The sequence below is a fragment of the Pantherophis guttatus genome, chromosome 2, assembly GCF_059756535.1.
Source record: "Pantherophis guttatus breed Tessera chromosome 2, ASM5975653v1, whole genome shotgun sequence".
Classification (NCBI taxonomy): domain Eukaryota; kingdom Metazoa; phylum Chordata; class Lepidosauria; order Squamata; family Colubridae; genus Pantherophis; species Pantherophis guttatus.
Genome location: NC_142064.1, coordinates 239,144,907 through 239,164,968, shown reverse-complemented (window position 1 = coordinate 239,164,968; position 20,062 = coordinate 239,144,907). Strand labels below are relative to the sequence as shown.

Genomic DNA, 20,062 nt, shown 5'->3' with positions numbered 1-20,062 from the left:
AAAGAGATTATATTTTGTGTATTATCTACACAAAATATAAAACAGCAACCAAAAGCAATAATCAAACAATCAAAATTGGGGGCTATAGGAAGAAGAAACAAGGAAAGAAGTGCCGAGCATGTAGAAGCTCATAATTTAACAATTGATAAAATATTGTATTCCATTAATGTATTATTTATTATTTCAATTTATATGGCTATCCCCATGCCATTATAATTAATAGAATAATAAAATATTGAAATATCACAAAATTCGAGTATATTGGCTGCAGAGTGTTAAAAACTACAGCTTAAAATGGGCACATATGTTATCCTGGCCCAGTGACAGGGGAGAGATACAGTAGGGGGAGGAGACAGCTTTTCAAGGTCCTTTTTGGAGGCTGGCAGGTCAGAATCAATGCATCATGTTGAATATATCCTCTATGAGAGCAGCTTTCTCTAACTCCTACCATATTGTTTGATATTTTAAAATGACATAGCACACATATTGCACAACACAATATTTAAGTGCTATAAAGGGAAAGCATTCCTGGCCCTGATTCTAATAACAGACTTACTTGTATGCATTATCAAGAGCTGCCTGTGAGCTTCTGTTTTTTTCTTCAAGATCTTCAAGATCTACTTGAAGTCGTGTAAGATCCTTCACTTGGCATTCAACAACGCTATTTAGCTGCTTGATGTTCTCTCTATGTTGTTTTTCAATTTCTTCTTTGCCATCCAACACCTGCAATAAAAAAAAGCTATAACCATCTAATTTATAGTTTTTAATCTATGAAACAATTGAAATTACTTTAGGCATGACTTTCAGAATACCATTTTTGTTTGAATGCAAAAACATAGTTAGAAAAGTAAGCAGTGGAAACAAAACAGCCAGATATTTAATTGTTGTATAAAATACTGTAAGTATGACAAAAGCAGAAGACAATTTTGCTGCAACTGATGTGCTTCCATCACTTTTAAAAGCAAATTAAAAAGTGCATGTATTTCCAAAAAATTATTTATTTTGTATGTCAGAAAAAAGTAAAAACAAACCAGATTGTTTTTAATCAGTTAAGCATGTATTGATTTATCCATTTATTTAGCCCCATTTAAATTTAGACATTTTCATGAAAAAGAAAAATGTTTTGTTTTGATTTTTGAAAATAAACTTTCATTGTGACTTCCTGAGTACCATGCATTCAGATAGAGCAAAAGCATTCAAATTATTTCAAATGTTCTGCAAAAGAGAACAATGGAAGCCTGAAATAAACCACTATTGGAATTGTTTTGCTCTAGAGTCATAAAAGTAAGAGACACCATACCTCATGTTGAATGTGTCTGCACCCAACATATAGAAATATTGCCTTCAAAATTATTTAAAATAAAACGTTGAAAAGGTAAAATAAAAAATCTGCCATTGAAAAATATGGAAGGCAGAAAAAAATACTTTTTGCAGGCAACTGTCACACCAAACCCAACAAGAAGCAAACAATGTTAGCTGGATTTATGTCAACAGCCCAAGAACAGCAGCAATAAAATATATAGTTCTTTTTCCCTGTACATTTAAGAGAAGCGCCTTTATAATGCATATAAATGCTCAGATTTAGTATTATGAACCTGGCTTTTTTTTTTTTGCAACAGCTATAAAAATACAACAGTTTGCCAATGCCCCCAAAATAAATCTCTGAATAGCAGTATCATTTTTGCATTTCCAATGCTATTCCACCAAAGCTCAGTAAATATAAGTGTTACTACATGCAATCTCAGTCAACAGTATTTACAGCTCTTGTTAAGAGTATACTGTACACTTCTGCATTTGTGCCTCCAAAAAAAGAAATTACCCTGATAGAGAACAAATGGGACAAATATATTACATTTTCCTCATCGCCAGAACAGTTTTATAATCGCCAGTTGTTTTATAATTCTGTGTCTCTCACTTCCCTACTTCCTGTTTTATGTAGTCAATAGTATCAGGGAAGGGAGGTGCCTGCTGTATTATTGGCTACAGCTGAAAGAAAATTTAAATAATAAGCTAATCATAATTTGGGAAGCCACAAGTTGGTGATATAAGTCTAAAGACTAAATGTTTCCCATTGCAAAATCTAGAGATCTGGAACAATATGGATTTGAGTATATCCTCATTCTCTGCTCAATCTGAAGGCCTTTTCAAATGTATGAAAGTATATGTGAAAGCATTACTTCAATGTCTAATTCAAAATACCTCATATAGTTAGCTCTTCTCATGACTAGGATCCATATGCCTCAAAATCTACTTTCTCCTGATGAACAAACTGGGTACTTTCAAACTAGGAGGATTGGGAGCAATTTTATTGGAGATTGTAAAACAATAAAATATTAAGGTTGGTTTTTTTTAAAGATCAGGATTGTACAGACAAAGGGAGGGATGCTTGGAAGTTTGTGAAGTGTGACTATGTCCTTACCAAGCAATCTGCCAATCACAGTAACATTGTTACAAGAAAATAGCTCCCTCATATTGGTGACTTCCACTTGGCATACAGTAGTACTCATAATCTTTAAAATTATATGTATGGACAAAGGTCAATATTTTTACCTATTCTAATAGAGTGGGAGAGTAGAGTAGAGTAGAGTAGAGTAGAGTAGAGTAGAGTAGAGTAGAGTAGAGGAGAGGAGAGGAGGGGAGGGAATGGAATGCAATGGAATGGACCGGACCAGAATAGAATAGAATAGAATAGAATAGAATAGAATAGAATAGAATAGAATAGAATAGAATAGAATAGAATAGAATAGAATAGAATAGAATAGAATAGAATAGAATAGAATAGAATAGGTGTCAGGGTTTTGATTGATCCCATCCTGGCTATGAGATAATCACCCTGATTAGAGGAGACGGATCGTGGCTTTCTCCAAGTTGCAATATTCTGAAATAAAACCCGAAGAAGTATTCTCTAATAAAACTCATTTATTTGTTATAAAGAAAATAAAACACTTCACTAAGAAAAGTAATTGTTACATTTTGAAAATAGTTCGTGCCAGCTGCTTTTCTCAGCAGCCGACACCTCTGGCAAGAGAACAAAGGAAAGAGTGTGAAGGAATGTGGGTGGATGGACATGCGTGGTAGCTTTTGATAACAATTCTTGGCAAGCTGCGGAAAGTCTGATAGTCCAGAAATAATGAGCTCAGCTGGTAAATAAAAGAATGCAGTGACAATCCCCTTCTTTGCCAGTTGAGCGAACATCAGGTACATCATCAAATAAGGAACATCTTCTTGCGCAGATACTCGTGTTGAGCTGCTGGGAGTGGTTTGTTGAGCATGTCAGCAATTTGATCATGTGTAGGTACATATTGACAAAACCTTTTTTCACTAAATGTTTTATGTTTTGATAACGGATGTCAATGTGTCTGGACCTAGAACCTGTAAAATGAGATTCAGAAATATAAACCACCGATTCATTGTCTTCCATCACGGTGATCGGTCGGATCGGGTGTGTCCAGATATCTGTGACTAAAGCATCAAACCAAGTTAGAGAATTACATGCATCTGAAACACAAGCATATTCAGCTTCAGTAGATGAACAAGAAACAAAATTCTGTTTACGCACTTGCCAATAAACAGGACATCCATTTAAGAACATCATATAACCTGAAGTACTTTTACGTGATTTCTTATCACTTGCCCAATCAGAATCTGCATAACAACACAATTCTGCATAATCAGTATGTGTTGGTTCTAACAATAATTTCAAATGTTTGGTGTGTTTTAGGTATCTCAATTTCTTAATGCATGTCCAATGTAACTGTTTTGCCCTACCTACGTGTCGAGATAAGAGATTAACACTAAGTGCAATGTCGGGTCTGGTCCAACTACTAATGTACAATAGTGACCCAATAACTGAACGATAAAGTGTTTGATCCTCGAACTCAGGACTTGCTTCTTGTGTCAAGTTGTGAAAATCTGTTTGCATGGGTGTCTTTGTTATGTTAGCATCTTTCATGTTGCAATGATGCAAAATTTGTTCAATTTTATCTTCTTGTGAAAGACTAAACCCCTTCTGTGTTTTTTCAATCTGAACACCTAAATAAGTGCTAATATGACCTAATGATTTCAGTGTGAAGTATCTCTGCAAAGCTTTGGCAAAAATTTCACTCATTTGCTTATTTGGACCAATATAAACAATATCATCAACATAAACAAGAACTATCTCATATGCATTGTTAGATCTTTTTGTGAACACGCACTCATCAGTTTCGGACTTAATAAAGCCCATTGAATTTAGTTTGTCAGTAAGACATAATTACCACATTAAACCAGATTGTTTCAGACCATAAAGACTTTTGTTTAGAAACCAGGTATCCCCTTCTTGCTGTCAGAATCCTGGAGGACTTCTCACGTAGATCTCTTCATCTAGGTCTGCATGTAGATAAGCCGTGTCAACATCAAACTGGAAAACTTCTAAACCAAGGACAGTTGCAGTTGCTAAAGCAATTTTTACACTCTCAGTTCGAACTGTCGGTGAGTAGGTATTTGTGTAGTCCTCAGGATAACGTTGAGCGAAACCCTGAGCTACAAGTCTGGCCTTGTACAATGACTCACCATTTGGTTTCTTTTTGATTCTGTAGACCCATCGAGTGCCAATGACCTTTTTGTTTGCTGGAGTTTTTGCAGGTGTAAACACTTTAAGTTTCTTTAGACTGTCCATTTCAAACTGCATTGCTTCATACCATTTGTCTTGCTCTGAATCAGGAAGCTGCTTAATTTGTGTGAAATTATCAGGCGGAAGTGTAACATTGCAAATCAAAGGCAAGGGTGCTTTTGTCAGTTGCCAAAAATATTGTTGTGGAGGGATTCCTTTTGTGGCCCTCTTGGAACATCTCGGAACAACTGTCCAGTCTTCTTCTGCTTCGTCCTCGTCCTCACATTCGTCGCTAGCGTCAGCATCCGCAGCTTGCGAAGACGGAACATCGGGTTGAGAAGAATTGGTGGAATCTTGATCATCAATCTGCGTGGCATCAGCAGTATCATCTCTAGGAAAATAAACTCCAGGATCATTGGAATGAATCCTGGACCAGTCAATATCTTCCTCAAAATTAGCAGATTGGAAATCACAATTACATGTTTAGAGTCAATAAATTTGCTCCATTTTGAGTTATCATCAATACCCATAAATCTCAGTCTCTTTGCTGCTGGACTTTTCTTCTTTGAGCTAAGGGAATGTTCACCATAGCATATGAACCAAAAATATGGATGTTTTTAAGATCGGGCTTGTAGCCATACAACATGAAGAAAGGAGTCTGATTTGTTACACTGCTCCAAGTACGGTTGACAATGTAATTTGCATATTTTATAGCTTCACTCCAGTATATCATATCAAGGTTGGCGTCTTCTAGGAGACAACGCATCATGGTTTGCAGTACCTCTCCGTTGTGAGCCGATGTGTCAGGCGCCGACGTCTGATGAAGAATTCCATTCTTACGCATCCAGTCCTGGAAACGCTGAGACATGAATTCGGCACCATGATCACTCTGGATTCTGGCGATGCGAACTTGGTGTTGGGTAGAAACAAGGGCTGCAAAGTCTTTAAAGATCTGAAAGGTCTCAGATTTTTCTTTCATAGGATATACATATCCATATCTAGAGTAATTATCAACAATTGTTAGAAAATATTTTCTACCACCAAATGATGGCGGAAAAGGACCAACTATGTCAATGTGAACCAAATCAAAAATGCGTGTTGACAGGCGTGTAGCGTGTTTGGGAATGGCTGCTGCTTTGGATTTGGCCTTTTTACAGACAGCACAATCCAAAAACACCTTACACCCCTTTAGATCCAAACCTTTTGCGAACTCCGGCATCTTCCTAAGAACACGGAAACTGGCATGCCCCAATCTTCTATGCCATTTGTGGATACACCTAGAATGCAAAGGTTTACCAGTTAGTGAATTCTCAACATTAACATTTTTATGCGGAACCTCAGGCTTGCTCTGAGCGACCTGTTTACCAGTTCTATTTTTGTTGGCTTTAGGAACCTTTGGAATAGCAACAGGATCTCTCACTGGAGCATCTCTCTCTGGGCCTGTGCTTTCTCTTTTTGGAGTTTGTATACTTGCCTGTGTTTGCGGTTTAGGCTTTGGCTTTAAGTAATAAACATCACCAATTAACATGGTTCCAGCAACAATATCTCCATCTTTAACTATGTAACTTGCATTTTCAAGGTGGTGAACCTGGAATTTTAACATTCTAGACAAATGACTCTGACTAAGCAAATTACTGGTTGCTGTTGGTATGTAATAAACATCAGGAATGAATGCATCGAGCTCTTCAACATAAACAGTTCCTTTTCCTTTGACCTGACAAGGATGATTTGAAAAAGAATAAAGTTCCCGTAGTTCAGGTTCAGGCTCGTGCATCTCTGTAAAAAGTTCCTTTCTGTAGGTAACATGCAATGCTGCACCACTGTCCAAAGTCCACAGGAGTCGTCTGTCGTAGTCTGGTTGAAGTTGTGGATCATTGGTTAAAGCCAATGTGGCGAGTGGAGTTTGTGGATCACGCCGGGGACCACGACGACCTTGTCTTCTGCCTCTGCCTCTGCCTCTGGAATCTGTTCCTCTGGGCTGGTATGTGACGGGAGCTGGAACTCATTGGGGACAATCCCGGGTGGCATGTCCCACACGATTGCAGGTGTTGCATCTTGGCATCCCTGGAGTGTAGGTCCTTCCTCGGAAGGGGCGCCTAGCTGGAGCTCTTGATGCAGGTGGTCCTCTCAAATGTGGCGTGGCCAACATGAATGCCTCTTCTTCAATTAAAAGTCTACAGACATTGTCCACTGTGCGTTGAGCAATTGGGACTTGGTTAATTTTTGTAACAGCATCTTTCCATTCATAATTCAAAGAGTTAATAATGATGCTGATCATTTGAATATCTTCAATGTTATGGCCTCTTTCTCTCAATTCTGTTCTCAGTCCTTTCAGTTTGGTCAAATGCCCTCCAATTTGTTCACCAGGTTTCAATCTCGAACCGTGAAGTTCAGACATGAGTAAACATGAAGAGTCAATTGAGACAGGCCTGTAGCAATTTTCCAATTCAGCCCAAATTTGCCGGGCTGTTGTATTTGATGGAAAAGTGACCTGCAGTTCAGTATCCATGGACATCAATAATGTTGTGCGAGCTCTTATCTCTAAATCTCTTATTGCAAAAGTCCAAGGCTGAGCAGGAGGGTTAAAAATCATGCAGTGAGTGCCTTCTCTAAGAAGCAATAGTGTAATCTCACTGACCCAGGCTTTATAATTATGTCCTGACATTTTTAGTTTTGACTCACCAGTTAGTGGAGAGACAGAAAATGCCTGGTAAAGAGCATGCATTTGGTATGCTGGCTGTGCTGGCAGAAATGCCTGTGGTATTTGCTGTGCCTGTTGTGGACCTAAAAATGGTCTTGGTTGTGCCATTGGAGGTGGACCAGGAGCTGGCCCTGTTTGCACTTGTGGCTGTGGCACATATGCAGGCATTTGTGGCTGGGGCACATATGGAATGTGCTGTATTCCAGCTGCCATTTGTGCTTGAGCTTGCCTTTGCTGCATTGAGCGTGATTGTGTTCCATCTAAAAAGACACCAGCACCACCAGAGAGTGTTGGGAGATGGGGTCTGTGGAGACACTTGTGGCATTTCAGCTTGAACATTTGAACGAGCGAAGGACACGTTTGCTAGCATTTGCTGCAATAATTCATAGTGCTCATCTAAGCTCCGTTCTCTTTCAGCTTCCTGTAGTAAATTACTTTCGCCAGCAGATGGTGCTGCACCTTTAGCTTCGGGCAGCCCAGTTACAAGAAATGACTGCGTGGCAGGTTTACATGTAACTTGATCAGGGAGACTTTCATGTGATGTGTGCACTGCTCTCTGTTTTAATTGGCCTGACACAGAATCCACCAGGGGGTGTGTCTTTGGCTCTGAGGAAGAAGACAAGATGGCACTTTTATAGAGTCTTAAGTCACGAGGCTCTGTGTTATCTTGCTCAAGCATAAACAAATCCCTCTTAAACTGAGACAGTTCATTTTCATAATATTTTACATGCTCACGATAGGATTTCATAGCCAGCTCATCCAGGGTGAGCTCAAGAGTGCGAGGAGAATAATAAATTGTTTCTCTCTGTGTGTGGGAGGAATTATGCTCGGCAGTTTGTGAAAACTTTGCACCAAGTGTTACAAATTCAGAAGGTTCTGGGAGGACTTTTTCAGAGCTTGGAAAATCAGAAGAAAATGTTACTGACCTCAGTCGTAATTCATTATCTTCAAAAACAGCTTCTGTCTTATCTCCCTCCATTCCTTCTCCCACGGCTTCTTGTTCCAGTTGCGTGGCTGTAGCAAGAGGCTGGAATCTTGAGAGTGTTTCTATCTCCTGCTCTTCATCCGAAGAGGATAAAGCTCTGGGCTTCATTTTACTCTTTTTCTTCTGTTTCGGCATCTTAGCAAAAATAATTAGCGTACCTCAGTAGCTAAAAACTAATTGCCTATGCGCTTATCATCAAAAGTAACAAACAAGGAAAAAGCCATAAATCAACCATTCTCTGCTACCAGTTGTCAGGGTTTTGATTGATCCCATCCTGGCTATGAGATAATCACCCTGATTAGAGGAGATGGATCGTGGCTTTCTCCAAGTTGCAATATTCTGAAATAAAACCCGAAGAAGTATTCTCTAATAAAACTCATTTATTTGTTATAAAGAAAATAAAACACCTCACTAACTAAGAAAAGTAATTGTTACATTTTGAAAATAGTTCGTGCCAGCTGCTTTTCTCAGCAGCCAACACCTCTGGCAAGAGAACAAAGGAAAGAGTGTGAAGGAATGTGGGTGGATGGACATGCGTGGTAACTTTTGATAACAATTCTTGGCAAGCTGCGGAAAGTCTGATAGTCCAGAAATAATGAGCTCAGCTGGTAAATAAAAGAACGCAGTGACAAATAGAATAGAATAGAATAGAATAGAATAGAATAGAATAGAATAGAATAGAATAGAATAGAATAGAATAGAATAGAATAAATAATTCTTTATTGGCTGTGATTTGTCTCTGGTGCAGAAGCTCTCAGTGTTGTAGAAAAGATAAGGATAATTAATAGTAATACAACCATACTACATGTGTAAATATCCTTAGACATAAGGCAGTCCTATGTTAATTAGGTGTCAGCAGAGTGATGGGAAATGGAAATATACCTATTTCTTTGAAAATGGAAAAGGTTTCATTGGATAGTAATAAAAACTATCCACTGGCAACAATGCTACTAAAAATAATTAAATCAAGAAAGTAAGTTGAAACTTAGTCTTTTATTAATTTTGCCTATAAATTTCCTGGCCAAACTTAACCTCAATAAAATCACTAGTATTATTCAAGAGGAGAGTTGCACAAATTCAATTATCATTTTACAGAACCACAGTGTCAGGAAGTCTGGAAACTGCTGTAGAAAACTATTGTCTTCTATAGAAAAATCCCTGATTTGTCTGTCATACTGCTTGAGATATAAACTGGAGCTGTACCATAATAGCTCTGAAATTAACAACATTGCATTTCAGTACATTTCCTTTTGGAAGCTGCATTAGGAGATAAGATTTACAAAAAATAAAATAATCAGCCCAGGAAGAATGGGTGGTGTCTAAAAGTCTAAAAATTAATCCAACCTGTTTCAGATGTTGCAACTCTTCTTCTAATTCCTTAATTTTCTTATTCTGCTTTGTATTGGTATTTTCTCTTTCTTTCTCCTTGGCTCTTAATTTCTTAATAATGTTAGAATTTTGTAACTGCTGTTTTGAAAGTTTTTCTCCTGAAAAGAAATATTGGATCTCATTAATTAAACCTTATGCATATCTAATAGAGGAATATAACTTTTTACATTCCGGGGCACCACTCAAATTATCCAAGCAGTTGAAACATTTATTACAAGTAATAATATTACAATTTGCTTTAACTAAGTTCCATTTTAAAATAATACTTCATACTCACCTTCTTCTAATAATTCTTTAATTTGTTCATCTTTCTCCTTTAGTAATTCTGCTGTTTCATTGCTGTTCAATCTAGTTGCTAGATCTTCTTTGAGAACCTTTATTTCCTAAGATAAAGACAGTTCATCCATATTATTTGTATACATTAAACATGACTTGAAAAAAGAAAGTGTCATCTGAGGGCTCATGAAGTAGGGCCTCCCCAGTAAATGTCTCTCTTACTGGAACAGTCATTCCTGAGCTTTCAAAAAGCTATTAAGAGCTGGGTTTTCTGGTGTGCCTTTGGAATCTCAGTTGTCGTCTTTGATCCCATCTGCACCTGCTGTGAACTCCGTGTGGCATCAAGAATGGTATCCGGCCAATAAACACTCAGCTCCCTCCATTATCCCGCATTAATGGATTACAGGGTCATAAAAAATGAATTTTATTGTATTGGGTGTATAAGCTCAGAACAAAGTTACAATTGGAGCAGTATATAACCCAAGTAAAAATATAAAGTAAGTCAAAAATAAAAATTCAGACAAACTAGAAGAAATTCATAGAAGAGGACCAGAAATGAAATCCTAGGAAAAGAGACAGAAGGAACTAAATATACTGAGCCTTGAGAAGAAAGGAGAATAGAAATAATACTACTCTTTAAGTATCTGAAAGAACAAAGAAATTTAAGCCCTATTCTGCATCACCATAGAAGGCAGGACATGAAGTAATTATAGAAAGAAATTATGACTATGTTTAGGAAAATACCGTATTTTTCGGAGTATAAGATGCATTGGACTATAAGATACACCTATTTTTTTTGGTGAGGAAAAGAAGAAAAAGAAATCTCCCTCTGCCTCTGAGCAATTTTGCCTCGTTGCAGCAAACAGCCTGCTTTACTTTCATTTTCGTTTTCAACATAGCTTGATTAATACAAGGGGGAAAAAATCTGCTCCAGCAATTTTCTTCCTTGCAGCAAGCAGCAAAGGCCTGCGCAAGACAGCTGACAGCAAAACAGCTGAGAGTCGGGAGGCCGATCCAATCAACTTGTGCTAATTAGGCTGTGCTGAAGCTGAAAGGAGGTTTTTTTCTTGTTGCTTGCTGCAAGAAGGTAACTGCTGGGAGGCAGAGGCCAAAGGGTGTGGGCCAGTGGCTGGGCGGGGCTACATTCGGTGTATAAGACACACCTAAATTGTCACCCCCTTTTAGGGGTGAAAAAGGTGCGTCTTATACTCCAAAAAATACGGTATTCCAAAAAAAGAACACAGTTCAGTAATGGAGCCAACGAACATGTTTATCTCTATTTCTGAACTTAGCAAATTGTTAGATTTGATGACTTAAATGACCTCTACCAGGTCTATGATTTTCTCTTGAGGTGTATGAAATATTTTAAATTGTACTGAAACTTGAAGTATTTCCATAATTATATCAGAATTCTTCCAGTGAGGTCTGGTCAACCAATACTACACACATCTTTTTTCTACCAAACATCACATTTCTCCAGCTTTATAGTTATTTCACATCATTTATGGCGGCTTCCAAAATAACTTTTATAATATGGGTCAGAGATTAACACATCTCACTCATAAACAAAGGGCAATTACCTTTTTAGCTGTATCTCTTTCTTTGCATGCTAGCTGAACTTTTTTTTCTGCATCTGCTATTCGTTGAGCAAATTCTTCCTTAAGAGATGAAATACTACTATTCTCTTCTTTCATTTTGAAGATTTCACTAAACATAAAATAATTAAATAATTATGCGTGTTCTGACATACATTTGAAATCTTTCTAAAAATACATATATAAAACAATAGCTCACAAAATGTAGACCGAGTGGCTGTGGTTTCCGGCATCCCGATATAGTCAGTTGGTGCCATTGCTGACTATTGGGGGCGAGTTGTTGGCCCCCACAGAGAGGGCTCGCAACTTGGGCGTCCTCCTGGATACATGGCTGTCTTTAGAAGAGCATATGACGGCTGTGGCCAGGGGGGCTTTTTATTAGGTTCGCCTGATTTGCCAGTTGCGTCCCTTTCTGGATCGGGATGCCTTACGCACGGTCACTCATGCTCTCGTCACGTCCCGCCTGGACTACTGTAATGCTCTCTACATGGGGTTCCCCTTGAAGACCACCCAGAGGCTCCAACTGGTCCAGAATGTGGCCGCACGGGTGGTTATGGGGACGACTCGGCGATCCCATGTAACACCTCTCCTGCACGAGTTGCACTGGCTCCCAGTGGTCTTCCGGGTGCGCTTCAAGGTATTGGTTACCACCTTAGAGCGCTCCATAGCTTAGGACCCGGGTATTTATGAGACCGCCTTCTGCCACCGATAGCCTCCCACCGACCAGTACGCTCCCACAGAGAGGGGCTCCTCGGGGTACCATTGGTCAAACAATGCCGACTGACGGCCCCCAGGGGGAGAGCCTTCTCTGTGGGGGCACCTACCCTCTGGAACAAGCTGCCCCCGGAGATACGGCGGATCCCGGATCTACGCACCTTTCGCCGTGCCCTAAAGATGTTTTTATTCCAACAAGCCAGGCTGGCCTAACTCTTTTAAATTGTTTTAATTTTTAAACTGTTTAATTATGGGTTTTAATACAGGGGTGCTTTTAATTGTGGGCCAAATTAATTTAATCGGATTTTAATACTGTTTTTAAATTTTGTGTTTCTTGTGTTTTATCTGTTGGCTGTTCACCGCCCCAAGTCCTTCGGGAGAAGGGCGGTATATAAATATAAACAATAAATAAATAAATAAATTTTAGTTCTCAAGCTGAAGGTACTAAAACAAGTGACAAAGTCAACTGAGTATCATCCATTGAAGGGAAAAAACTCAGTGGCTCACACAGTCATATTTTCCAGTCGTATTTCTTCTTTAATGATTGAGCAAAGCTCTTATTAAATTCCTTGACACAGTTCATATAGGTAGTATCAGAGACCAACTGTGGCTATGTTGGCCTTATGTATCTATTTATCCTTATTAAGACAGATTCCAATCAATTCTGTATTATTCAGTTATATTAATTATGTTAATTCATTTAAACTGTGTTAAAGATTTTAAATGAGCAGTTATAATAAATTAAATTTCAGTCACAAGATCATTTACGCAAAATGCATCAAAATCCATTTACCAAAGGGATCAGAATGTTTTAACATGCTTTCAATAGGAAACTTACTCTTTAAGGTTATCACAGGTTTCTTCTAAGTGTGCCTTTTCTTTACTAACGCTTAGTAGACGTGCTTCCCTCACCTCTAGTTTTTCTGTCAGTGAATCAATAATCTGTAGATTATAAAAATGGTATAGTTATTAAAAATGAAGTCTTTTGGGGCTTTAATGTAAAAACAAAACATAGAGGTCTTCTCAAAAGCTTCCTTTAATGCCACAAAGAAATTTAACAGTTAACCTATGACACTTTGGAAACTTTCCAAAGGATTTTTTTTATTCAGAACAAACAACTGATCACTATACATAGAACTATGCAATGATCTACTTTTGCTAAAGTCTAGAGACTCAAATTCAAGCCTCACTCAGCTCTAAAGCCCTCTGGAAACTTGAAACCTACCACTTTTTTTGACACAAAAACTTATTCCGTAGAGTTATTCACAGGTTCTTGAATAAAATATGTGGCATAAAATATTTTATTGAAGAAGATATTCTCTCCACTCTAAGGGAACAATTTTCTAGGATATAAAATCTGTCTTAGATTTTATCAAATATATTTCAATAAATCCAAAGCAAATATACATTTTACATCTATGATTTCGTGCAGAGAATTGAATGCACATATGAATAGGAGACACAGAAGTTATTTTATAATATTAATTCTGCAGATAGTCCTTAACAACCATTCACTCAGCAACCGTTTGTACTTAAATGGTGCTGAACAAGTGACCAGCCTCCTACTTACAACAATCACAGTGTCACGTGATTGTAATCAGGGCACTTGGTGATTGACTTCCAAATAAAATGTTGCAGAGTTCTGGGGTGACGCAATCGCCATTTGCAACCTTCACTCCTGGCTTCCAACAAGCAAAGTTAATGGGAAGAGTAACAGGATATCAGGAATGGTTAACATCATGCTTAACAATGATACAACCTTCACTGCTGGCTTCCGACAAGCAAAGTCAAGAGGGAAGCTGGTAGGAAGCTGCAAATCACATGACATCACTTAATAAGGATAGAGGATCCAATTAACAATGGCAACCAGTTGTGATAAAAATAAAAAGCAGATAAAACAGAAACCACATCAAAACAGGTCTGAGCAGAAGAATGCCACACCGCTTTCCATTAGAGAGACATGATATAACCCATCTTAAGAGGACAAAAATAAAAATAAGTATTACCTTGCAAAGCTCTTGTTTTTCACATTGTACAGTAGACATTTTTTCATTTGAGAGCTGAAGTACCACTTTCCCTTCCTTCTGACTTTGTTCTTCATCAGTCTGCGCTGAAATAGCCAAGACATCGGGCTGTTCAGAATTAACAGGGGTTGCACTTCGTCCACTCTCTTCCATTTCCATTTCTTCCATGGGAACAACAAGACTTTCAGTTACGATTTCATCAGACATACTTTTTAAAGGTTCAGTCTCATCACACTTTGGAGTTGGAGAGTTGACAGCGATGGAATTTGAAACACCCCCCCGACCTGATAATTCATCATCCGAGTTTATTTCACTTATGCTACGACTGTCTAAAGACTGTACACTAAAGGAGTCTATTCTTTCAAAAGCATCAGAGGAACAGCAACTCTCTGTCAATTTATTAAAGTCTTCTAGGCGATTGTATTCCGTACAAGCAGATGCCGTCAGAAGCTGAAAGGAGGTTTGCATCAGATGGAGACTGGCTTTTGAATCAGCTCCTTCTTGCCTTGAACTAGCTGAGCTCTCACTTATAACACTTTCATGGTCCAAAACTTCAATATCACTAGTTGTAGATGTCCCTGAGGAGAAAGTGCTAATTGGAGGTGAAGGGGTATTGCTTTGCCTGTCTTCGCTTTTTCGCTCTTTAGTGTCCAAACTTGAATTTTTTGTGTCTGCTGGCAGAGCTTGTGGAGAGATATCATTCTCATGCCCAGAACTATCACTCCTTGAATCTGACTTCACAACAGAGGTGGATTCTGCTACTGTGACATTCTGAGATGCTTCTTGACAAGGGCTTGTACTATTGTTTCCATCATAGCTGTTGGTGAGATTGAATTGTTCTGAATTGGTTTCCTCTAAGCTTTCCTGATCATCGTTAAAGCTCTTCAATTCTACAGAAAAGTCTTTTGTTTCTGTTTCTGGCAGGTCAATATGCAGGGGTTCCTGCAGTGTGCTTTTTATTTCTTCTTTGGGATGCTGCGATTTGGCAGGTGGTTTAGAAACCACTGGGCTTTGCTGTATGCTCTGGACACCGGTTGGTGGGAGAAAGGCACTAAAGAAAGATTCTGATTCATCTACCACAGTTCTCTGAACTGGTTTGGTAATGGCTGCAGGAGATGATATTGGCTGACTTTGGGTTTCTACATTTGTATTGGTCCCCCAAGTAGAAGTATCCCATCTTCCACTTGTTAGAGAACCTTTTCCTATTACAAATGAGAAAAAAGAGAAATCAAAGGTAAACAATTAAACATATAGTATATTAAGAATTACATAACAATCCAGATCAGTTATATTTCATACATGGTATATACAACTACAGCAATAATTGTATGCCCACAAGGTTTCTACCTTTCTGTACTTCTAAAGGGTACTAGTCATGATTCCTCAAAAACACCGTTATTTATTACAGACCAATACAAAGGTGGGGGGAAAGTTGGTTGCAGGTATTAGCAAGTAGGTAGGTCCAGGCATAATAATAAATTATGTTTTCTTTTCTAAAGTTCTCTTCATTTAAAAATTAGAATCTTCTGCTTCTATTTTTAACTGACTGCATTTCAAGGATTATGTTAAAATCTAAATAATTTGGAATTAGTTAAATACAGTTCACTGAAATTAAATCTCTAGATGAAGAATAGTCTTTTAAATCAAAACAAATTAAAATCAGCCAGTTTGTATCTTAAACATAGCAGTAAATGTGATCAAATAAAATCTGAAGTTGAAATTGGTAACCTCCTTCCCTTAATCACAGTAGAAACGGGATCCAAAGTTTGTTTCCTTAATAGTAAACCTAAATTCTTAGGACCATATAATATAAAATGTAATTAACATATATTTACTGCTATTCTCAGACTTTTGAACTCCCTGACAAATCAGACAGTGCTCATGCTCTCTCTTCCTCATATTTCTGCTTAATCATTTATATAAGCATCGCTTTAGTGCACGAGTTTTCAATACCGAGAGTTATGCTATTTCTATTTTATGTAAATATTTATATCGTTCCAATATGACTCTGCATTATCTGTAGTGCTTTTAATATTTATTAATACTTATTTATTTATTTATTGGTTCGATTTATATGCTGCCCTTTTCCGGAGACTCAGGGCAGCTTACAATGCATTAAGCAATAGCCTTCATACTTTTGTATATACCTGCTTAGTAGGGCTTTCGGCCCCCCCAAGCGGTGTTCTTTTTTATACAAAGTCAGCTTATTGCCCCCACAAACCGGGTCCTCATTTTACCTACCTCGAAAGGATGGAAGGCTGAGTCAACCTTGAGCCTGGTGAGATTTGAATTTGCAGTAATTGCAGGCAGCTGGTGTTACTTAACAGTGCTTTAGTCTGCTGTGCCACCAAGGCTCTTATATCTTTAATTAATTAACATAAAAACAAATTAAACACTTCTGAATATTATTATTTCTTGGAATGTTGTAATATAAATGCTGTACAAAAAAGTTATCTCAGTAAGTCTATTGTCCACCGAACCATTGCTACAGAAACAGCTGTCTTTTCTATCATAATGCTATTCTATTAGTGTTTAGGAAGTTTTGCATTGATCATACAAAGACTTCAAAAAAACTATATCTCAGGAAGCATAGCCACAGAATAGAAGTCTCACACATACATTCAACAGTTATTGGTAATTTTAAGAATTACAAGAACAATGTATCTATAAGACTGGCACAGTCTATTTATAAAGAAAATTGCAGAAAATTTATATTGGACAAAGTTATATTTTGAGAGGCTCAAAATGTTCATTTAACCAACAGAATCAGATGCAACATATGTATGCAAGAAACAATATCTATGCTAGATAAGGAATTTTTAATGATGTATCAGTTGAAGAAATACGTTATTTGGGATATTGTTTAATAAATTCTTGCAGCTTCTTACACTGTTTATAAATTATATTTGTATACTTTGCATTGTTAACATTTTCAAACTTTTTCACAAATACACTCAAGTACTAAAAGATCATTGCACAACTACATTATAGATTGTTTACCTTCTTCCTATTTTTAATTAAGTTTTAGGTAAAATATATATCTGGTAATTCAAAGCTCCAAAAATCATTATGTCACACAAAATTTGGATCAAAGGTTTCTCCTCAGGAGGATGTTACATTATATTCCTTACATAGTCTAGAAATGGGAATGGCAATATTATAAGCCTACATAATTATTTCTTATGCAATTAAATCAAGCAGAATATAGCAATTTGGGAGAAATCAAAGTATTTATATGTAAAACTACTAAGGCAGCATAATTCAATGAACTTATGTTTTTAGAAAAGAGTTATCAAAAATAATTCATGTTTTGGTTTTCTTTTGTGAAAAACTGTTCTTTCACCTATTTAATGCATCTACTCATCAACTTCAATCTAATTGAACAAATAAAGGAGGAAAAATAAACTATTTTTTTTTCTGAGTAGTTCATTGTGCTACAAATGCAGTAAGAATAATTGCTACATTAGTTGACTTTTTCCTCCCACCATTTCAATATGACAATATTCTGTAACTTATTAACTTTGCCATGGCAAACTACAGTTGAGAAAAACAAATTCAACACTCCTCTAGGATAGTGTAATTATACTATTAGATTGTGTAGTTACAAGACCATAATGTAATTTTTATACTGAAGTTTACTCAGTACATCAATGTGACCTTCTGTAGACCAAAAAAGCCATAAATAGAACTGAATAACAATGCTCATATTATATAACTAGAGGAAATAGAGAAAATATGGAATCACCTAAAGTTGAGAATAAGAAATATGAAACACATAATTGTTATCAGTTAACAAGCACAAAATGTAATATTTTTAAAGTGTCTGAACTATTATCCCCTCTATCCCTCTAATTCCAGCATGGCAGGATTTCATGTATGGTAAATTAAGATTGTCTAAAAGGAATAGAAGTGGGCGACTTAGAAATATCAGGACACATTTAAGGAAAATTTGAAATGTAACTTTATTCCCAACTTCCTGAAAATGAAAGCCATTCATTTTAATAGGTACATTTAATGGATACACTGATGTAATATAATATTATGTTATGTTATGCACATATATGTATATAGGATTGTGTGTCTGTTAGTATGATCTATTGGGTTAGGGTTTTTCTTCTTTCTTTCACTTATGAGTCATTGAGATGTATTTTGTGTTTGGGGGGGCTGCACTAAGGGAGGCTCATCCAATCTCATTGTACACATGTTGTGCATTGACAATAAAGGTTTGAATTGGAATTGAATTTGGTACATATTTACAGAATAGCGGTATCAATGAGGATAGCGGCAGGTATGTGTGTGTGTGTGTATGTGTATTTTTCCCAATCCCCATCTAACATCTATCCTAGTCCAAGAAAACACATAGAAATGTGCAGTTGTATGTTCAACGTGCAGAATCCGATCACAGAACCGATGTTATTGTAACCAGTTACTTTCTGCACAAACTTCTTTACCTTTAATCCAGAGCTTTATTAATTATTATTATTATATACTTTATTCATTAAACATGAAACTCAGTCAACTGAACATTCAAAAATGCATCACAAATACCATTGACTGGTGCTAATGGTTGATACGGGTTGCTGCCAGCGTCCTAGGTATCAACCAAGTACCTTCTTAAGATGTACGATGTTCCAAGTAGCACAGTTTTTTGCAGTTCCGCTGGTGTTATTGCAGGAAGCTGCAATTATTATTATTTCTGCACAAACTTCTTTACCTTTAATCCAGAGCTTTATTAATTATTATTATTATATACTTTATTCATTAAACATGAAACTCAGTCAACTGAACATTCAAAAATGCATCACAAATACCATTGACTGGTGCTAATGGTTGATACGGGTTGCTGCCAGCGTCCTAGGTATCAATCAAGTATCTTCTTAAGATGTACGATGTTCCAAGTAGCGCAGTTTTTTGCAGTTCCGCTGGTTATTGCAGGAAGCTGCAATTATTATTATTATTATTATTATTATTATTTTCATTAAACGTGAAACTCGGTCAACTGAACATTTAAAAATGTGTCACGAATATCATTTGATTGGTGCTACTGGTTGATACGGGTTGCTGCCAGCGTCCTAGGTATCATCATCATCATCATCATCATCATCATTCAAAGACCTTTTCCAAGAAGCAAGCTTGAGCGAGAGGGCTGACCTCATCATGTTGACACCACTGAAGAAACAAACAAAATACAGGGTTGCCACCAAAGGAGAGGCGTGCAAGAAGGTATATGGGAGGCACGTCAAGCGAAGGGTTTGCCGATGTTTACGTGGTGTGTGCTCCCTCGAGGTAGGGACGGGAGGGGTAAAAGCTCTCCCCTTCTTCCTCCCCCTTTCCCCCCCCCCCCGCGGCCACCTTACCTGCCTCTCCTACACGGGACGGGGCAGCTCCGGCAGGACCCCCCTCGCCCTCCTCTTCCTCCTCGCCTTGGATATCCAGCACTCGGTCGATGGACTTCTGCGCCTGAGACAGAGCCTGCTTGGCGAAGGTCGAGAGCTGCGATGCGTTGAACCAACTCATTTTCCTCTGCTCGAGCCCGACCGGGGCCCTCCGCCTCGACCTTCCTCCGCTTCTCTCTCTCTCTCTCTCAGCGGTCTCCAGAGCTGTAATGCTCGACCCGCCGCCCGTCGTCGGCCATGACGGAACTACCAACCCGGATATGGCACGCGCCCGAGGGGTGAGGTAGGGGGAATAGTCGCGTTAACTGCGCAGGCGCGATCGTCCAGTTTCCACGTAGGAAAACAAGCCGGCGCGTCCTCGCGTAGCAAACACCGCCCGCGTGACGCCAAT

The 20,062-nt window shown here is 37.9% G+C and overlaps 1 protein-coding gene across 2 annotated transcripts in view; it reads right to left on the bottom strand.

Annotated features, from left to right (window-relative positions):
- Nucleotides 1-19,820, bottom strand: part of TMF1 (TATA element modulatory factor 1) — a 28,317-nt gene extending 8,497 nt beyond the window's left edge. The window contains exons 1-7 of one of the 2 annotated variants that reach the window (XM_034440601.3): nt 19,633-19,820; nt 14,258-15,477; nt 13,090-13,193; nt 11,523-11,649; nt 9,944-10,049; nt 9,622-9,764; nt 557-723 (exon numbers count right to left, since the gene is read on the bottom strand). In XM_034440601.3, the coding sequence (XP_034296492.2) occupies nt 557-723; nt 9,622-9,764; nt 9,944-10,049; nt 11,523-11,649; nt 13,090-13,193; nt 14,258-15,477; nt 19,633-19,792 (2,027 nt within the window). In that variant the 5' untranslated portion in view covers nt 19,793-19,820. Of the gene's footprint in view, nt 1-556; nt 724-6,225; nt 8,413-9,621; nt 9,765-9,943; nt 10,050-11,522; nt 11,650-13,089; nt 13,194-14,257; nt 15,478-19,632 lie in introns of those variants that run through there. The other variant, XM_060684291.2, reaches the window with a different exon arrangement.
- Nucleotides 19,821-20,062: the final 242 nt, after the last annotated feature.